The following is a 20,409-nucleotide window of genomic DNA, read 5'->3' on the forward strand; positions in this document are numbered from 1 at the left end:
TACCCATTCCAGCCATCTTCCCAGCCAGTAAGAAAGGATCCAAGCCTCATGCAGCCTCTGCTCTTGTGCCATTCAGGTCAATCACATCCTGAAAAAGTAGCTTGAGCAACAGATAATCACGAACTGGGAGTGAGCAGAATATAATTTAAATTACAGATGAATTAATCTGCTTCATTTTCCAGATGTGAGAGGAGGGAGACGTGTAAACTGAGGCTGCAGTAAGTCTGTACTTCTGCTACATCCAACACCTCTATAAAAATAAATAAAAATAGCTGCTGCTCCTCAAAACCTGCATTTTTGTAAAGCCTGTATCACCCATAAGTGCTGATACTGGGAAATGCAAGGAGCAGCAGTGCCTTGAAATTGTTATTTTGGATGGCTGAAATGGTTTTCCTTTGCTTACGGAAATGAATAGAGCTTCACACCCGTGTGGGGACTGGATCCACTGCACACCTCTGCAAACTCTAGATGTCACCCTGGGCAAAATCCATGGGGATTTCTGCTCACAGAGGGGCTGCAGGAGCTCCAGAGCTGGGCACCAAGAACACCACTTGCTCCCTAGAGCTGTGAGGTGGTTGTTGTAGTGCTGGGCTGCAGCGGAGAGCTGAGGCAGCACCTCCTGCCCTGCAGACATACCCCACACAGCCCCAGAGCCACGTGCCTGACCCACAGCAGGGTACAGAGCCACAGGATCTGCGTGGCCCCACCAGCTCAGTCTCTTGCATCCCTCTCTGCCCACGCAAGCAAGAGGCCACAGAAAATGTGGCTTTTCCCTCTCTGGCTTGCTGCTCACCCATTTAAAGTGAGTTCATGATACAAAGGTGCAAAGGGTCCAGAACAGAATATCCCAATGAGATCCTGTGAATCCCTCCATCTGCTGCTTTTCCTTTGGTTCACATTACTGCAAATAATGCCTAAGTTTACTGCTGTGGCCCTGAAGATGTCGCATGTTTTAGCTGTGAATCACAATCTTTCCACCAAGAACCTCAGTTGATGCAAGGACACTTATAAGCCATATTAATATAAATGTTTAAATTTTCAGAATATTAGGTAAATGATGCATATCTGGAGTTTTCTAAAGTAAAAATATTACAGTTACTAGACTTCAGAAACTGGTTTTAATTTAGAGTTAACATGAAAATGGTATACTTAATGTTTATACTTGCTTTATTCGAACAAATCCTAACTTTCTTCTCTAATGGTGAGGAGAGAGATCTTGGTCTCCATAATGCTTCCGTTCCAAATACTGACACAGTGCCCTGTATGCAAACCTACAGCTACATTCCACTGTGTTGTGGTTGTGGTTCTCCATCTTAAGAGCTTCAAATGGAAAAGGCACAACCCAGTTGATATTCAACTAGGAAACAGAAAATACTGAGTTTGTTTAAACCCATGCTGGTTGTTTTCACTGTCTGGCTTCAGTAAATCCCAGTGACTTGGTCATTTCCCATCTTTACCATGTGAAAAATACAACTAATTCACCCCTATTTGTACAGCATGCTGAGGTCCAGTGAACAATTGCCCCAAAGCTGTTTTTTCTCTTTAACTCCTAGCCAAATGCAAGGCTGAGTCTGGAAAAGGGTCATTTATCATAGTAGCTTCCATCTAACCCTTTCTGTTACTAACACCTAGTGTACATGTATTGTTTTAGCCAGGAACAAGTGGCTCCCCTCGGATCCTCAGATCATTTCAGAAGGCCTGTATGCCATAGCTGTGGTACTCAGCTTCTCCCGCATTGCTTACATTCTTCCAGCCAACGAAAGCTTCGGCCCCCTGCAGATCTCTCTGGGGAGGACTGTGAAGGATATCTTCAAGTTCATGGTCATCTTCATCATGGTGTTCCTAGCCTTCATGATTGGGATGTTCAACCTTTACTCCTACTACCTTGGTGCAAAGTACAACCCCGCGTTTACAACGTGAGTACCTGGGGGAAAGAGGCTGCTCTCGCAGGGCTCAGCCCCTTCCAGCCTGCTGCTGATGCAAGGTCTGCTCAGGTACCTTCTGCTGCAGCTGTGTGGGCAAATCACACCCAGGTTTTGACAGGGAAACCTGTACCACAGCCTGCAGCCCTGGCAGCCAGCTCTAGGCCTGAGGGTAGGGAGAGGAGCAGTTCAGAAATGGTTATCTCTGGAAATCAAAACAGCAGATCAGGGACAGGTTTTGTGAGATGTTCAGTTCAGTGTGTGAAGAGAAGCAGTGGAGAATAAGTTAAACCTAAGATTATTGTTCCTAAACCTGTAGGATGAAATGTATGTAAAATAAGAAAGGATTCTGCTTCTCTGAGAGCCAACGTTGGGGGAACTGAACCCAACAAATAGGGGCCATTCATTTAAGATTAGGGGCCATCATTCATTTTGATGATCCTTGTGGGTTCCTTCCAACTCAGAATATTCTGATTGTGTGATCTGTTTTAGGACATCATCTGAGCGCAGGTGTGATTACTGGGTGCCCTTCTGCAGAGCCAACTGCTGGTCATAGTGCTCAAAACAGAGCAAGACCAACCAGGGTGCCTGGGATGTGGGGTTTAAGTCCTGACTGGGAACTTTCCAGCAGAAGCCATCTGAAAGCTGCACAGAGCATCACACCAGGCTCTTCTCCACAGTGGGTCTGCCTGGGCCATGCTCACCTGCCAGCACCCACAGCCCTGCACAGCTGTCTGTGCTAGGTGTCCCCCTCCCTCACCTTGTCAGGGATGTTGGGAAGAGAAAGAGGTTGAAAAACGCCAATGGAATGCGGTTCAGAGTGAGGCTGCTTTTGAACTTACAGCCCTTTGGTGGCAGGACAAAATGCAGTCTCAATTCTGCAGGACCCCAGGAGCACAAGTCCCAATCCTGTGAGGGACAGCTGAGGTCCTAAAGGAGTTTTCAGAGCAGGGTATAGTCCTGCTGACTATGAGGGACGTGTCCCATGCATCCAGGAGAAAGCCTCCTCCCTTGCACTGCGATGTGGCACCAGCACACCACTGGGACAGTCAGTTTTGAGTCTCACAAATCCACCTTGACTGCCTTAGGGACACAGGGGGGGCTTTCCTTCCCACACACCTGTGTGTGTGGGAAGCTTGGCATGGTGTTTTCCCCTTGCTGTGAGCTGACTTCCAGAAAACCACTCCACAGCCACAGTGCCTGAGCTCACAGTGGTTACAGTGTGCACAGCAGACACTTGATGCTGCATTTGATGTGTCAATTCTGGAACATGTTACACAGCGAGCCTGGGGCTTAGCTCATCGCTCCTCTTGGAGAAATGACCTTTTCAGCATCATTTCTGTCCTGCAAGGGGCTGTTGCCTTCCAGTTTTACCACACACCCTCTTGTGCGACATGTAACCTGTAACATAATGTTTACTTTCCCTTGTTGAGCCAAATGTGCCTTCTAAACCTCTCCTGTAGCCTCAGGGTGCATTTTAATGGAAGGATTTGTGAGACCAGATGCATTTACATCTATCTGTGCTCAGTAGTCAGGGAGAAGAGAGCTGAGTATGTGGGATGTGACTTGCTTCATATTTGAAAAGAAGATGCCCTTGAAGCACAAGACGTAATGAGAATCAAGTCAGTACCATCCCTGACTGCCTGGTGGCACAGCAGCCCTCACTTACAGCATCCCCCAGGCACATCCCTGGAGAACGTCATTGACAAATTCCAGTTGCTGGTGCAATTCAGCGCAGTAACTCTCTTATTAGCACTCATTATCTAAGTGGATCTTCCAGCAGTTACTGTCCTTTGATTGAAATAATGATCAAACATTCACTAAAATGATGACTGCTCACTGGAGTAAAGATTGTTTAAATGCCCCAGGTATATTTGGACTGGGGAGAGATCCTCCTTAACTTCAGACTGCTGATTACTTATCCTGGAGGGACTTCATGTTGTTATAAAGCAAATTTTGCAAGAGCATAAATTTTCCTTTTAAGAATTCAGAAAAGACTTTAAAAATACTTACTTTCTTCTGATTATTTAAACACACAAGAGTGGTAAATGATGATCAGGGAAAAAAAGCCCTTTCATCATGTGAAACAGAGAATAGATTTACATTCATTCCAAAAAATCCTTCTTAGACATTCCTTTCAACAAACTAGAAGACTTGAGGTAGACAGTCTCAAACAATTTTAATAAGCTAATGACAAGGTTATTTTGGCAGATGGGCAGTCACCAGTTCTAGCAATGCTTCCTGCTCTATTTTTTGTGGCTGCTTGTTGGCCTTGCTGTAGGTGGTGGTCTCCTGCTGCCATTAACTTACTCATGGAAAGGAGGAAGATTTCAGTATTAGAGCTGAACAAGGAACTCAGCTGTTCCTTCACTGAAAAATCATTGGGCCAAAAAGGGGTAATGCTTACTTTGGTGTCCTCCTAACCCTTCTGTGACTTCAGCAACATCACAGAAGGCATTTCCTGGGGGGCATGTTTGTGAATTCTAATGAGAATGGGTGAAATTTTACACTGTTTTGTAGTCCAAAATATGACTATTTAACTGTGGGACCTGATTCTCAGAGGTCACTTGGACAGTTGTGACAGAAAAAGACCCATTGGATTTGTGCACTTAATTGACTGTGGCCAGTTCCAAAAAGCATTGACAGCTCCCTGGATACCTCAGTGGGAGCCCTTAGACAAACAGCTGCTCACTAAAACAACTCCAAATTACACATTTAAGAAAAGCACACCTTTCCAGGGCAGTATGTAAGCAGAAAAAAAGAGTGTATGCTGAGGGAATTGCTTGCTTCGTTCTAATGATAATGGTTAGTGAATGTTTGGTTTAACTTTCACCCTCCCTTGCTACTGTACTTTTGAAAGTGTGTGCTCAATTTCTCCTCTGTTGTCATCTACAAAGCAAGCACATAGTACCCCTGTGGCCTCTGATTTGAGTTATTATATGAAGTTTGTGACATTTCTTTCATTTTGATGTTCTGGAAGCAAAGGAAATAAAGATGCAGTTGTTTTTACTCCACACAGTTAAATATAGAGATTATTTAACTAACCATGGGATACTTTTAAAATTTTTTGGAAGTTCTTCAATGCTGAAGAGCAGATCATTTCCTCAGCAGTTGCCACTACGCCAGCTATGTTTATCTGTTTATCATATGCTGTGTACAGCACACAGCTCTTGAAACAGCCTGTAATTAAGAACATGCTATGCAAACAAAATCAAAATGGAGGCAAGGCTGATTGTGTTCATCTTGCTTTCTGCATCAGAAATCAGGCTGAAGGCTACAAGGGAAGCTTTTCTGTCTCACTCTCCCAAAGGGAAATGTGACTCACTCTTCAGTGCCACAGCTACTTTGAGGCTTGAAGGCTTTTTTCTACTTGTTTTGTCAAAATGTGATCATTTTGTAATTATATTGACTGCATTACTTTTTTGGCAGAGTTAGTTCTCAAACACATTTAAGGAGATAAATCTGAACGGATGCCTTAAGCTTTCTTGAAGAGGGCACAAGACTGATATGAAATCATAGCCTTGCTGAGAGAAATGACCACAGCAGCCAGTTGTCCTTTTTTAGAGTTCACTGTTTAAGTTGAGACGATTAAGAATCTCTTTGGCAAATCAGCACAACAGTCAGAGGGAAAGGATGCGCACAGGAAGCTCCACTCATGGCCGTGTGCAGGCAGAGAAATCCCCATCCCCTGAGGGACGCTGCCTTTTATTCCCCAGAGAAGCACCACCCTCTTACACCCCAGGCCCCTGCACCTTCCATAGTCCGATTGGCTCGTTTAGATGTCACCTCTAGGACATAGGTTCTCATCTGTGGGGTGATTCTTGGGCATCGAGCGATTCGCTGGTCTCGGTCCTATCAGCAGGTGGTATTGATCCCCTTATGCTAAGGAGACATGACTGGCACAGACCCTCACAGCTTCTAGAACTTTCCCTCTTTACCAACTTGCAACACTCCCCACCATCCTAACACTAATACAGAAAATGCTCCTAACACTACTTCCCCATAACAATTGTTAATCAGCAAATTTCCTAACAATTAACAATCAACTGGCAAAGCCAATACTAAGTGGTTAACTAATTAACAATTAACAGAGAACCCTTAACTATTCTCTCAGCTATGAAAACCAACTTAAGTCAGTTCAATTATAACACTTGCCATGATCCTTTTTGATGAACAGCACACTGCTCTTTACAAAAGCTAGGAAAATCTGCAACTAGATGATTGGCTATGGTCTGTTGGGAAGCATCATCTTCCTTGCTGCAAAATCTTTAACATAATATACAGATCATAATATAATAATAATCTGTAATATGTGTAATGAAAAAAAAAACCAAAAAAATCTCTGTGGTCTCCCCACTGCAACAGTCAGTAAAGAAGGTGATTGCTGCGTACCCACCTCCGCAAGGAGCATCAGCCAATCTGTCACTGCCAGACCCTCCTGCTGCCAGGAGCTGTCAGTCTGTGCAGGACTCCTGACTTCCTCCATGCCTTCATTTGTTTGCCTTTGAGAAGGATAAAACACCTGCTGACCTTGCAGGAAGGGGGTAAATTGCTTAGCTGGCAACAAGGAGACACACTGGCATCGTGGAGTATTTTAGAACTTGGCTCCTGAGGTCCTCCTCTCACGTTTTAGTGAGATATTCTTAAAAAAAAAGCCCAACTGATGTTCCCTGCAACCTGTGCCAGATCTCGTGCAGTTTGGCAGTAATCTAAAAGGGAGAAGGAAAGGGTCATCCAGCCTTTTTGAAGGGTAGGGATGGACTAGTACAAGGTCTCCTTAAACCATTTCCTCTGACAGAGGGAGAACTGTATCTGCCTGGGGACACTGCTAAGCATCACTTTGGCGCTACAGGTTAGGTCAACATCTCCACCACCCTCCCAGTCCCACCACCACGGGCATTGGTCCCTTACCTAACACTGGAAATAAGGTTTATGGACAGTACAGAAGAGCCCGGCACCCCCGCCCTTACCTCTGGGGCTCAGGGTGGTCAAGGCTGCTTGCAGCTCTCAATTAACTTTTCAAGGAGAATTCGGCACTGCTCAAGTGTAGAGGTTAATGTTTAAGCTGCAGAAAAGGAGCAGAGCTGACACATTGTATTAAAATCTGCCAGCAGGGTGAAAAACTTAGGGAACCTTTCCAAATTAAAAGGGAAGTTAATAGCAGGGTGCAGCTGGGCTCAAGGCTGGGGGTTATGGATTTTATTAGTTTGTGAAATCACTTAGGTGGTGGGTTTCAATGCCAGAGATCGTTGGTGTAATATGTGTTCCTTAACTGGAAAGTACAACATTTATTGAAGAAGCAGTGGCCAGATTGCTACTGTACAGTGGAGGGAATCTGACACATTAATGCTAGGTCAGCTCAGCTGCAGATGAGGGCAGGAGAAAAGAGCAGAGTGTTACAGGACGTGAAATGTGCAGCAAGTGGAAAAGTGCTGGTACCTGAGTGTAGCACAGGCAGAGATCATCCCACAAGGGTATCTTTGCAGTTGTGCAGAGCAACAGGGGTCAGTGATTGTGGTATCAGGGGCTTTAGGGATCAATAAAGCTGTGCAACATTTATTTGAAACATCGCTCAAGGTTACTCCCCACAAGAGTACGTTGTAACTATTCTATTTACTGCAGTTTTACTTGTAAATGAAACATGGTGTAACACAAATTATGATGGGAATTAAAACCCAGTTTGCTGCAGCAGAAAGGAACTGCCCAGCAAGCTGCACCAGCCTTTCAAAGGGTTGAAATTAATTTCTCTTGCTTTTTGTGAATGGTGTAATTGACACCAGAGTTGATGTAAAGCTTATTTTTCTTGTAGAATATGCTGTGGTTTGTGTCTATAAGTTGTTTTTAACAGATTTAGCAGGATTAGTCTGCCACCCTAGTAAAAAACATTTCATCAAAATAATTTTGTCTATGGCATTGTTTCATTTGAAGGTGTTCACCTCCTGGCAGGCAAGAGGAGAAAGGAGGAAATTAACTGTTAATGGCTAAGGATTGCTCGGCAAAGGCAAAATGCCTTCTAAATTAATTATTAGGCAAAATGCTTTAAAAATGTGCCAGCATCCCTCCTCCTCCTCCTTCCATCCTTTTCAGCTGTGGCTTGTGGCTGCTCCCCTTCCGCCTGTTACAGCCCCGACTCCTTGGATCAGTCTCTCCTTTTGACATGTTAGTCCAGCCACATTCTTTCCAGCCCCACTTCTCTTTGTCATTGGCTTATTCCCCTTTTTCCCATCTTTTAACCTTTTAATTTTCCTCTTGTTCCTTTCTACTTTCTACTTTTAAGCAAAGATAATAAACAAATCAAAATGCCTCTCTGCAACATCTTCTACCCCTCCTTAAGCCCAGTTTTTTCCTGCAAATGCTTGGGTGTCTGACATGTTTGCAGTCCCAAAGCAGTATGGGAAGAGAATCAGACTATGGTGTGACTATATTTGCACTCTGTGTTCTTTATCTTAATGCCACAAAGCAGAACTTTTCAATCCCTTCTCCTGGGTAAAAGGCTTCTCTTCTGCCCTGGAAACTGCATAGAATGAGGTCAGACCTGGTTCTATCTTCTCAGGATGAAAAAAGAGTGAGTGAGTAGAAGCAAAAAGCACTACATAAAAAGTTTCAAACTGCAAGTTGCCCATGGATTTGTCATCCCTATTAGGGACACAAAATCCAAGTGACAAGTAATGCACCTGATAACAGATGGAGCAAATCAGGGCACACTGGAACTTTGTACTATTAACCAGAAATCATATTTCTTTATCAAATTAGGAAATACGATTTGGCACCTCCCTGGGTGATGGATAATGGTTTACAACAACTGTGCCAAGACATATTTATATTTGTGTGTTGCTGCTTTTATTAGTAGGATGTGGCCTGGCTAACCTGGTGTCAACTCTATAAAGTGATTGTTTGTTTTATTTTTAGGGTAGAAGAAAGCTTTAAAACCTTATTCTGGTCAATATTTGGCTTATCTGAAGTGATATCTGTGGTGCTGAAGTACGACCATAAATTCATTGAGAATATTGGATATGTACTCTATGGAGTATATAACGTGACTATGGTGGTTGTGCTGCTTAATATGCTAATAGCCATGATCAACAACTCCTATCAGGAAATTGAGGTAAGATAAGAAATCAGATTATAAACTCAATGCACTTAATTGTAACTGATAATGCAAATGGTAAAAACCCAAAGAGAGTGTATCTTATTCCACATCCAAGGTTAGAATGCTGAAAACAGATCTTACACATTATGAGTTAAGGCTGAGTCTGTTCCCAGATTATGACTGAATTAATAATCAACAGTGAATCATTTCTAGAACAATTTTGGATTCCTTGTCTTTAATGACCCTCTGTGAGTAAACCCAATTTCCTTTACATATATTTAATGAAAGTGGCTTGTGATATTTTTTATTCCCTGTGTTGGTTATGATAATTTATCAATGTGTGTTGCCTTAGTTGCATTGTTTGCTTATGACAGAGTAATATTTCTTCTGACTTTTTGCCCTGTTCTCTACTGCTTAAACATTCCAGCCCATGTAGATCTGAAGCTCATGTGCATTTCATGAAAATATTCAGAAATTCCGTATTTTCCAATCACCAGGCATAAATTTTTTTTTTTTTTTGAGGAGTCTCTAGCGTGTGCAAAACAAGACTTTGTGGACATTTACAAAAAACATCTTTTAAAGCATATAAACAGAGCCCTCAAGGAATATGAATAGGTTTCTGCAGAAAGGAATTTGCAGGGTTTACCCAGCCCTGCTCAGTAGTATGGCTGTTACAGAGTGGATTTGCTAAATGCTTTGGACATAAACAACTCCCTGCTAATCTAAATAAAGGCAGAAAAAAAAATACATTATTTGGATAATAATGTTGAGTCACCTCTTACTTCTGATTTGTTAAATGTCAAACTTCTGCAGTTGGGTTTGTATTAATTACTTGTCCTAATCTCCACATTGAAAATGGCCAGGGCTGAAAATATTTTCTCACTGTAATGTCTGATTCATCCATGTGCTGTAGTACAAGTATAACTCTATCCTGTGCATGCTGTAACTGAGTCTAAATGTCAGAGAGACCTTACATACGCTCTCTGTCCCAGAATCTTCCAGGCTTGCAGAAAGCGGAGTCATTTCTCCAAAGGTTTCTAATCACTTAAGATCAAGCAATTTCCTGAATTCTATTCACCTGAAACAAGCTCTGCTTCAGAAGGGGTCTCAGCCTCTTACTGCATTTTCTAGTTTATTGTAGTAGACAGAGATGCTCTTGAAAGTTTTTGAGAGAAAAAAGATCTCTGAAACTATCTGAAGAGGTGCCCTATATTAACTTTGCAGTCTAAACTTTCTGATGGCCATTTTCTTGGCAAAATGCTTTGTCATTCTTCTTGATTGTATGGAAATTTTCAAAATTTTGTTAAAGATTACTTTTAAGTATCAGCAAGCAAAACAAGTGTGAACTGTTTGGCCCAGATCCTCCTAATTGAGGAAAAACTAATTCTTCTCATACTAATTAATTTCAGTCCTCACTAGCAGTGAGATTAAAGATAGTTGTAAAATCAGAATCACGTAGGTTGGAAAAAACCTGTGAGATCATGGACTCCAACCATTCATTCAGCATTGCCAAGGCTGTGCCAAACCATGTCCCCCAAGTGCCACATCTGCACATCTTTCAATATCCCCAGGGATGGTGACTGACTGCAGCAAAAGTCCCTACTGCCAAAGTGTTTGTCTGATGAGAGCAACGTCAGTAGTGTCCTAGGATGGACATTACTGAGGAATTAAATTCCATTCTGGTCAGTGGGCAGGTGGTTTACCATAAGCTGGAGTGACAAGACCATGTTCTCCTGCCTTCCATTTAATATCCCTCTTCATCTGCTTCAGGTTTTCTTCTGTTTATGCCTCAAGTATTGGTGCTTCCTGACAAATTTGCATTTATGGAAAGAAATCCTTTTGCCAGCCATAAAACAGAGCTACTCCCATCAGTAGTACTTTTAACTGCTTTAACAGAAAGGCATTAGAACTGCTCACTAGTGGTTTATTCTGTAATTCACCTTAAGGATTCTGTGAGGTGCAACCCCAAACCATGAGAAGAGCAAACGGCAAAAGTGAATGCTGCTGCTCTGGTGAAGACACATTGCTGTAACTGTGGCAGAATTAATCTCCGTTGTGTCATGCCCAGTTCCTGACCAGGTTTCAGAGGTACAGGGTAATCAGAGGTTATGAATTCCAGCAGAACACAGATGTACACGAGTACGGGGAGCTGGCAGATCCACACCTCTACTGCTGCTTCTGCCCTCCATGTACACCACAATGAACACAGCTGTACAGCAGCTGTATCTCATCCTTTCTTCTGCCTGATAAATGGTTCTGATACATGGCCCTGACCATCCTCGTGTATCAATGCCAAGTGAACGGTTTCCTCCATAAAATATTTGCTAACCGTGCCCTTGTTACTTGGAAGTGATCATGGCCCACCTTGGCAATTTATAAAGGAGATCCACAGACACTGAAGGATGGAGTTTTTCTCCACCTTCATCAGTGGCAGGAGGTGAATAGTAGGAGGATTAAGGTGTATAGGGATACATGGTGGTGAATGCAGACAGGATCCATGAGGAAATCAGCGGATGACAGAAGAACGCAGTGTCTGAGCCTCCCGATGGGGGATTCCTGGCCAGTGCAGTGGTAACAGATGACACAGAGCACTGCAGTTCATCGCAACAGTCTTTGCTGCTGTTATGCTCATAAAAGTTTCTCCTGCTTTCCATGTCTCTACGTTCTGACACATTCATTCATCATCATAGCAAAACCACCAGATTGTTACTGAGACAACCCCTTTGATATACAGGGAAATAGTCTAATATTTGGAAGACACATATGTTCTGTTTATGCACCACTTTGTTTAAATTTTCCTTGTTTTGAGATTACCACAGAGAAGCCTACAAATACACATTTTGTGCAGGGGCCTTGTTCTGGCAGGCAGAATCTGGTTCTAGTTAACTCCTACCTGTATGTTTGTCCTAGTCATAGCTAAACTCCTTCCTCTTTATTAATTTGGGTGTTGATTTGTTTTTCCTTCTTCTCTTCCCAAGGAGGATGCGGATGTGGAGTGGAAGTTTGCACGTGCCAAGCTCTGGCTATCCTACTTTGATGAAGGAAGGACTTTACCTGCTCCTTTTAATCTAGTGCCAAGCCCTAAATCATTTTATTATCTCATACTGAGAATAAAAATGTGCCTCATAAAACTCTGCAAATCTAAGGCCAAAAACTGTGAAAATGACCTTGAGATGGGGATGCTGAATTCCAAAAAACGGGTATGTTTTATCTTCCCTTTTCAGCTTCTTTGTGGAAAGGATTCCTGCCAGGGACCTTCTGGAGGGGCTTGCATGGTACACGGGGACATCAGGGACAGCACAGCCTCTCACAGGACCTCATCACTGCATGTTGTTTGTATCACATTGCAAGCAGAGGGTCCTCCCAGAGATGTGGCCTCATTGTCCTAGGCACCATCCTCACACCAGGGAAAGGGCAACCTTTATAAGAACAGGCACTTTTATAACTTTTGTAAAAGCAGGCACTCCAAGGCCAAATAAACAAGGTCAAAGAGAGGGGCAGAAGCAGAGGCACAAACAGGCTCACAGCTTGTCTGGCTCAGGCCCATTGGTCCAGGCTCTCCCAGCTGAGCTCTGTGACTCTGCCCAGGGAGGGGAGAACAGAGTGACACTGGGACTCTCCAGCTGAGACGTGTGCAGCCCGCCCTCAGCTGTAACCTTGAAAGAGAGACTGAGGAGAAGGAAAGGGAAGTTGGAGGAGGCTTTGCAGAATTTGCCTTTGGGATATGTAGACTGCTTTAGGTCTACCTGGATCTCTTGGCTCTCCTTGGAGGCGCAAACAGCCAAGCCATCCAGCTCAGGGTGAGCCATCCACCCATGGTGAGCCATCCACCCATGGTGAGCCATCCAGCTCAGGGTGAGCCATCCAGCCCAGGGTGGGCCATCCAGCCCATGGTGAGCCATCCACCCATGGTGAGCCATCCAGCTCAGGGTGAGCCATCCAGCCCAGGGTGAGCCATCCAGCCCATGGTGAGCCATCCACCCATGGTGAGCCATCCAGCTCAGGGTGAGCCATCCACCCATGGTGAGCCATCCAGCTCAGGGTGAGCCATCCAGCCCATGGTGAGCCATCCAGCCCAGGGTGAGCCATCCAGCTCAGGGTGAGCCATCCAGCCCATGGTGAGCCATCCAGCCCAGGGTGAGCCATCCAGCTCAGGGCGAGCCATCCAGCTCATGGTGAGCCATCCAGCTCAGGGTGAGCCATCCAGCCCATGGTGAGCCATCCAGCCCAGGGCGAGCCATCCAGCTCAGGGCGAGCCATCCAGCTCATGGTGAGCCATCCAGCCCATGGTGAGCCATCCAGCCCATGGTGAGCCATCCAGCCCAGAGTGAGCCATCCAGCTCAGGGCGAGCCATCCAGCTCATGGTGAGCCATCCAGCCCATGGTGAGCCATCCAGCTCAGGGTGAGCCATCCAGCCCAGGGTGGGCCATCCAGCCCAGAGTGAGCCATCCAGCTCAGGGCGAGCCATCCAGCTCATGGTGAGCCATCCAGCCCATGGTGAGCCATCCAGCTCAGGGTGGGCCATCCAGCCCAGGGTGGGCCATCCAGCCCAGGGTGAGCCATCCAACCCAGGGTGAGCCATCCAGCTCCAGGCAAAGCCCACAGCCTCCAAAAAGGATGGTTCTCTCCGGAGTTTGAGAGAACTGCTTGGGTCTGGTGTTCATCCAGTCTCTGCCAGCCCCTAAATTAAAGCGGGAAGTCTATCCATGGGGTTTAGTCCATATTACCAAATAATTTAACTACCAACATAGTGAGCATTGCAAAGATAGACAAGCATGTCTACAAATTCATTTAACACTGCTGTTTGTTACTGAAAGAACCACTAGAACAGTGGAGTATCAAAATGAAAGAAGTGTTTCTCCTTCAACTACCTCAAATAATGATTTAAAAATATAATGGTTTTAAAATGTTATTTGAATCAAACCCCATTAAGCTCACTTTGTTTGAAATTTAATTTCTGCTTCAAAGCCTAAAACAAAGTAATACAATTTTCTCTAAGCCTCTTCTTCCCCAGGCCACATGGGTGAAAGTGTCTGGCTTGCCCTTTTTCATGGAACTCATGCAAAATTCATATTTTCCATGGCTTTAGCATAAACAATTAAGAGTATCAGTCATTTCTTGCTTGCCTATTGATTTTGTTCACATAACATCTTCAAGAGTCTCTGTAACCTCATGACATACCTGATGAATAAGAAAGAATTTTTTAAAAAATTACATTATTACTTCAGATTTTTAATCTAATCATTATAAGCATCCTGATTTGAAAAAAAAAAAATAATAATAATCAGGATCTCTGGTTCAACCAGGGAAGAAAAACCTTTATCCAGGGCCTTCCCTCTACATGCAATTGCACATAGGTGCAGAAGTCTATGATATTTATTCCTCTGAATAAGTGATTTTTTTTTTTTTTGTTAGTACTTGGACCAAAAACCTCAGAGGTGGATTACAGTCAGAGAAATCTCTAACAAATACTGTGTGTGGAGTCCAGAAAATTCTCCTTGGAAGCTTCTAGAGTTGCGATGCCTCTGATAAAAATAAAATGGTTTATTTAAAAAATATATATTTTTCTTGAGCCAAAAGAAGTGGCAAAATGTGCTGCTGTTTTAAAAGGACCAGTGAAAATCAATTGTGTTTCAGAATTAGGTTTTATACCACAGTCTTGTTCTTTCCAGATACAAGTAGTTATCTTTCTTAAGTTGTGTTCTAAATTGATAAACATCAGCCTCATTAAGATAAAAGTATTTTGTGCCTCTTAACACCTTGTTGTCTAAAACTTGTGTGAATACCATTTCTGTCTACATAATTTAGAATCCAGATTTTTCCATTAATTTATATATTTTTTTCTCTTTCCTGTCTTCCAAAAATTTACTTGTTTGCCCTGAATGTTCTGGCTTTTGCTCTACTGTACATAGAAGCGTTTCCTACTGTTTTTCTAAAGCTCTGCTTAGTTTGGGGCTGTCTGGATATGAGAAGCTATCATTGATTTAATCATATCATGATGTTTTATAATTTCAGAAAGTTCGTTTTCACTCTAGCATTCAAAACACTGAGAGTTTTTCTGGGAAGAACGCTTATAACAAGCCCACAAGATACCAGGTAATCACAGCATGAAAGCAAGAGCCAGGGGAGAGGTCTGCCGGTGGACAGCTCTTACCTGCAGGGGTGATGTTTGCATTCTCCCAGTCGATGCCATCCTGGGATGTGCCAGGCTGGGGCACTGGCACAGGGCTGGGCTGGGGTGTTTTGGAGACAAAGGCAGCCTGTCACCCATGGAAATACGCATGGTGTTAGCATTTGTCATGCTGATTAATTCCACTCGAGGGTGTTTAACTTAATACACGAGATGTCATCCAACCTTTGCTCCTCCCATCTTGTATTGACAGCATTTCATTTCCCACGGCACAGAGTCATCTCTCCGGCTGCTGCATTAACATTTGCATGTGCTTCCTCTGGCAGTGGCTCATCCTGGCAAGCTAAACCTGCAATGTGCTATGGTTCAGAGACCTCCTTGTGGCTGCAGAGGTGGCACAGGGTACCACAGCTGTCTGTCCAGCAAGAGTGTTGTGCCAGCAGAAGTGTTATTTCTCGTGCAAGTGTGTCCCTAGGGCAATACAATAAACAGAATGTGCCCCACAGGATTTTTGCCTTCTTCTTTAACATATAGTGAAAAGGAATCTGATGGCAAGTGATATGTCTGAAGGGACTGACATTGAAGACAGATGAGGAAAATAATAGTTAAATTGGCTAAAATGTGCAATGCCCACTCTAGAAGTGGTTTGTCTTGTGTTGGTACAGCATCCAGCGCAATGGGCTCCCAAGCTGTTCAGCTGACCAGTAAGAAATTTCTACTGGTTTAAAAAACTTTTCAGGCTTTTCTGCCACAATAGGAGGGGTATCTAAAATTTAAGTTAGAAATGGGATACATTCACTCGGGCACCTGGAGTTAGTTGGCTTGATTCCATCAAAGGAAAAGAGATGAGAGATTGTGTCCTGCTCAAAGTGGCATTTCAGCACTTTTGACACTTTCCCTCCCATCCAAACCCACAGGTGATGTGTCAGCCTCTGCTGGACTGGTTCTCTTCCTGTAGCTATTATTTCTCAATGAGACCACCTAACAGTTGTGGTAAATTAGACCCTTATTTCCAATATTGAAAAAGCCAGAGGTGACTGTGAAAAATAGATAGAAAAGGATAAGTACCTGTTATTTTGTTTTAATAATGCTAGGTTTGTCTTCAAATTATCTTAGAACATTTCAGTTGCTGCAGGAAGAAATTGCCCAAATAATATAAGGAGAGTGTAATAGTCTTCATTATCTAAAAATAAAGAAGAAGGAACAGTGTGATAATCTGGCTGGCAAGCTTTTCTTCTACAACTGGGAAAACGTTTGAAGCAGATGCTTTTTGCTGAACTGTTTTCTTTAGCAGTGTTTATTGAGTGATGTATCTGCAGTCCCTGCAGTCTGTGTACTTAAGACTACATATGGACAGTGCTCTGGAGGGATAACAAAAATATACAGAATTTGAACATGCAATAATTTGAAAAGCATGAGGAACAAGTCAACGCAGCTGCCATGATCTGGGAATAAACTAGTCTAGGAAAAATGATACCTTTATCAAAGAGGATATGGGAACTGGAGTAGAGAGAGGGTATGTTATCTTTTTTTTTTCCCCACGTAATAAGAGCCTGTGTTCTGACTCCTTGTTTTAGTCTAAATTTCCTCTGACTTCTGCTCTGGAAAAAAATACTTATTTTTGTATCCAGGTTTTCCCTACTTTCCCCAAACATTACTTCATTTATGTTTTCTCAGGTGACAACCCTACCTCCCTCTGGATTCCTCTACCTTGGCCATCTCCAACACAGCGTACGTGCACTGTGCCTCATCTCTGTTGCCTTAGTGACTCACTTGCTTAGCCAGATGCCTCTGACATACAAGGACAGTCTTAGACATCCCATATTCCATGGCTGCATGGCATATACAAATGACTGGATCCTTCTTTGATCTTCACAAGCCTTTTGCACTGCTATAAGCCTTATTCGGCTGCTCAGAAAAAAGGGCAGGTGTACTGTTTCCTTAATCTGTATTTCAGACCCTTTGCAGAATTTTTCAGTGATGTTCCAAGCAGAGATGTGATTGCTCTGTGGAGAAGTGAGTCCATGCTGGGAGAGGCTTCTCCCTTAACACTGGACATCTGGTCAATCAAAGACACTGAGCTCTCCTATGTTTGCAGAGAATGTACCTAAATCTCTGTCTCTTAGAGAGCAATTCTTTTTATATTTAGATGTTTTTATTCCTTTTTTTCCCTTATAGCTTTTTATTATGAGATTTTTTTCCCCACTGAGTATCTTTTCTGCATTGAAGACGAGGCTATCACCGGTACCCCAGTGTGCAGCCCAAGACTGCCAAAGTTACTTTCCTTCTAGATAAAAAGAACTTAGACATTTTTGGAACAATAGCACATTGCAAGCTCATATCCATAACCATAATCTATTTCCATACATACCCTTCCTCACTAACAATCATCTTCCATTTTGTAAGTCTACGTGGCTCTGTATTTTTCACTGTATATGTCTCTTAAAATCTGCCATTTCCCTAAGGAACTTTTCTCTCTTAAGCCAAGTTCCCCACCTCTGTTCAAACTCTCTTTTCTCTGTCCTCCTCTAAATTTATTTTCTCTTAAAAACCCAGTCACAAGGCTGACAGTCTTTCTGTGAACCTCAGGTCAGCTGCATCGTGCGTGAGTTTGTTAACATTATTAATTAACCACTTATTTTTTCCTGTAAATTACTATTAGACAGCAACATGCCAAAAGAAGGCTTTGGAACCCATTCCTTAGCTTTCTATTGGATCAGCTGTGTTTTCGTTCTGTCTGTGGGACATGCTCTACATTCACACACATCCCACAAAATACCCCAAAGTGCTTCATATGTGGGGTCATGATCGAATGGCTGTCAATCAACTACTGTAGTACAATGTCCACAATATAAAATATAAAATAAATGAGAAATAATAATAATAATAGTAATAATAATAATACCCCTAGTGAAGACAGATGTTTGAATTGCTCATAGTAAGTCTGGAATGAAGGCAATGTGGACAGTCTCCTACTAAAGGAGTGGTTCTGTTCTCCTTTCAGAAGATAATGAAGCGTCTGATTAAGCGCTATGTGCTGAAGGCTCAGGTTGACCGAGAAAATGACGAGGTCAATGAAGGCAAGTGGAATTTTATAATTGATACACCTAATGAGCATGTGCTGTTATTGCTGCTGACCTGGCCAGTACGAGGGTTGAGCTCAGTTAAGATCCTCTGTAGAGAGAGCTTGCCCGTGCTCACACTCAGGTGAGCAGTGCTGACTCTGAGCCACCCTTGTAACCTTGAAACTCCAGGTCCTTGTTTTTCCTTAGTGGAACACACATGTCACAGGATTTCCACAGCCCTTCTAACCCCTGTAGCTCTAACTCTCCTTCCCTTACAACAGCCAGGGTATTGCCAACACCCAACCTGACCTTGGTGTCTAAGTAAAGCATTTTCTGACTGTGCTGCCCAGGCCTGCCCCAAGGACACTGCTTTGAGTGGGATCCAGATCCATATTGCCATGCTGGCATGTGGCATTTGTGTGCAGATGGAAAAGAAGCTCCAACACCTCTTAACTGCTACCCTCCTGCAAATACCCTGTGCAGGTGGAGATCAACATGTGGAGAGAGAACAAACTTGAGGAAAAATCATGAACTCTCCACACATATTTGCTGTTGCTATTGGTACCACTACTGCGAGTACAGGTTATTCCTTATAACTGCAGATATCAAGTGCATAGTGCAGGGAGATCAAATGCAGCTCCACACACATTCCTGACCAAACACACTGGAATTACTGCTCTCTCAGGTCTTGAAATCATAGGGATTACTGACTTGGTTCAGTACTGCTAATAAGAACATTTTCCTCTTTCAGGAGAACTTAAAGAAATCAAACAAGACATTTCCAGTCTCCGCTATGAACTCTTAGAGGAAAAGTCCCAAGCTACCGGTGAGCTGGCAAAACTAATACAGCAGCTGAGTGACAAGTTTGGGAAGACCTTAAATAAGGACATTTGATGGTGAATACAGAGAAAGACAACTTGTTCTTGAGACATTGCTCATTCTCAACCAGCATCTTAGGAGGGCAAAAACCATGGGAAAGATGGGTACTGCACACTCAGCTTTTGCTGACAAGCAAGTGTTGGTAGGAGCACTTTGCGTTACTCCTGCACTTGGTGTGAGACCAGTTAAATCTTTTCTAATACAAAAGTGACTTAATGGTAAAAATCTATGCCCCTTGACATCAGAAATAGATGCACCACAGAGAAGGCACCTCCAATTAAAGGCAAAAAAAGCCAGATCTTCATTCATCTGACGCCAGAGAAGACAATGTAACTGTGCTCATTAATACCAACAGAGTCTGTACTTACCAGAATTGGGTGAAGTCTGAAGAAATAATGTGCCAAGCATATTCCCTGCAAAATTTTTAAAATTCCTATTCTTGGGTGTGTACGCTCCTTTTATGTTTACATTGGCAACCCTGACTTTGAACAGCACTGTGGCTAGTGAAAAACTAATGAGAAATCATCTGTTGAAGTGACCAAGGCAGTGAATAACAAGTAGACACTGGCAGCACTGGAAAAATGTAATCAAGCTTGTGGGGTAAATTATCCTTTAACCTGATGAAAGGATTTCCAGCCAAACACTCCTCTCCACCTTTTCCAGCTGTATTAGCTAGTCTGCTGATGGATATGGTCTCTTTATATGCACTTAGCCTCTCTTTTATCCTTAGTCAATCCCATCTCCGACAACAGTGTACTGAAATATTCGTAATGATGTGAAGCTCACTTCCCAGGAATACCCAGAGGTAAAACACCTTGTGCTAAAGTGTTCAGTTCAAAGAACAGCATTAATCCAGAGACAGCGATGCAACTGAGCTCAGCTTTCAGATTCCAGAGGTCAAACTGCAAGCCATAAGGAGAGATCAATCACGAAGAACATTGCCCAGTAGTTTCCAACCTTGAAATTAATACAAAAAGGCTTCAATCGAACATTGTGACCAAAAAAAAAAAAAAAAAAAAAAGGAAATAAAGGAAAAATCATTGTAGAAATTGTAATGTTTTTGGCTCTTACAGAGGGTGAGAAAGGGATTCAAACTGTTCTAAGGCTGTGGTAATACAAGGATCACACTTTTACAACAGGAAAGTTGTGAGTCTGTGCAACACAACTGCAGAAGTGGATGGCTTGGGTTTTCATGGTTGGGTACGTGATCTCAACTTCTTAAAGCACACCTTACTACTTGGGAACCATGGAACTGGACTGTTTGTTTACAAGAGACACCTATAAAATGAAGATGACATTTAGGTTTCAGCTGAGACAAGCAG

General features: G+C 43.1%; 1 protein-coding gene across 2 annotated transcripts in view; it reads left to right on the forward strand.

The window, feature by feature from the left end:
- TRPC7 (transient receptor potential cation channel subfamily C member 7) overlaps positions 1–19,598 on the forward strand; it is a 74,992-nt gene extending 55,394 nt beyond the window's left edge. The window contains exons 7-13 of one of the 2 annotated variants that reach the window (XM_048320204.1): positions 1,652–1,916; positions 8,832–9,027; positions 11,991–12,212; positions 15,029–15,109; positions 16,821–16,874; positions 18,148–18,223; positions 18,960–19,598. In XM_048320204.1, coding sequence (XP_048176161.1) covers positions 1,652–1,916; positions 8,832–9,027; positions 11,991–12,212; positions 15,029–15,109; positions 16,821–16,874; positions 18,148–18,223; positions 18,960–19,102 — 1,037 coding nt within the window. In that variant the 3' untranslated portion in view covers positions 19,103–19,598. The remainder of the gene's footprint in view (positions 1–1,651; positions 1,917–8,831; positions 9,028–11,990; positions 12,213–15,028; positions 15,110–16,820; positions 16,875–18,147; positions 18,224–18,959) is intronic. The other variant, XM_048320203.1, reaches the window with a different exon arrangement.
- The last annotated feature ends 811 nt before the right edge of the window (positions 19,599–20,409 follow it).

The sequence above is a fragment of the Corvus hawaiiensis genome, chromosome 15 (assembly GCF_020740725.1).
Source record: "Corvus hawaiiensis isolate bCorHaw1 chromosome 15, bCorHaw1.pri.cur, whole genome shotgun sequence".
NCBI classification, from domain to species: Eukaryota; Metazoa; Chordata; class Aves; order Passeriformes; family Corvidae; genus Corvus; species Corvus hawaiiensis.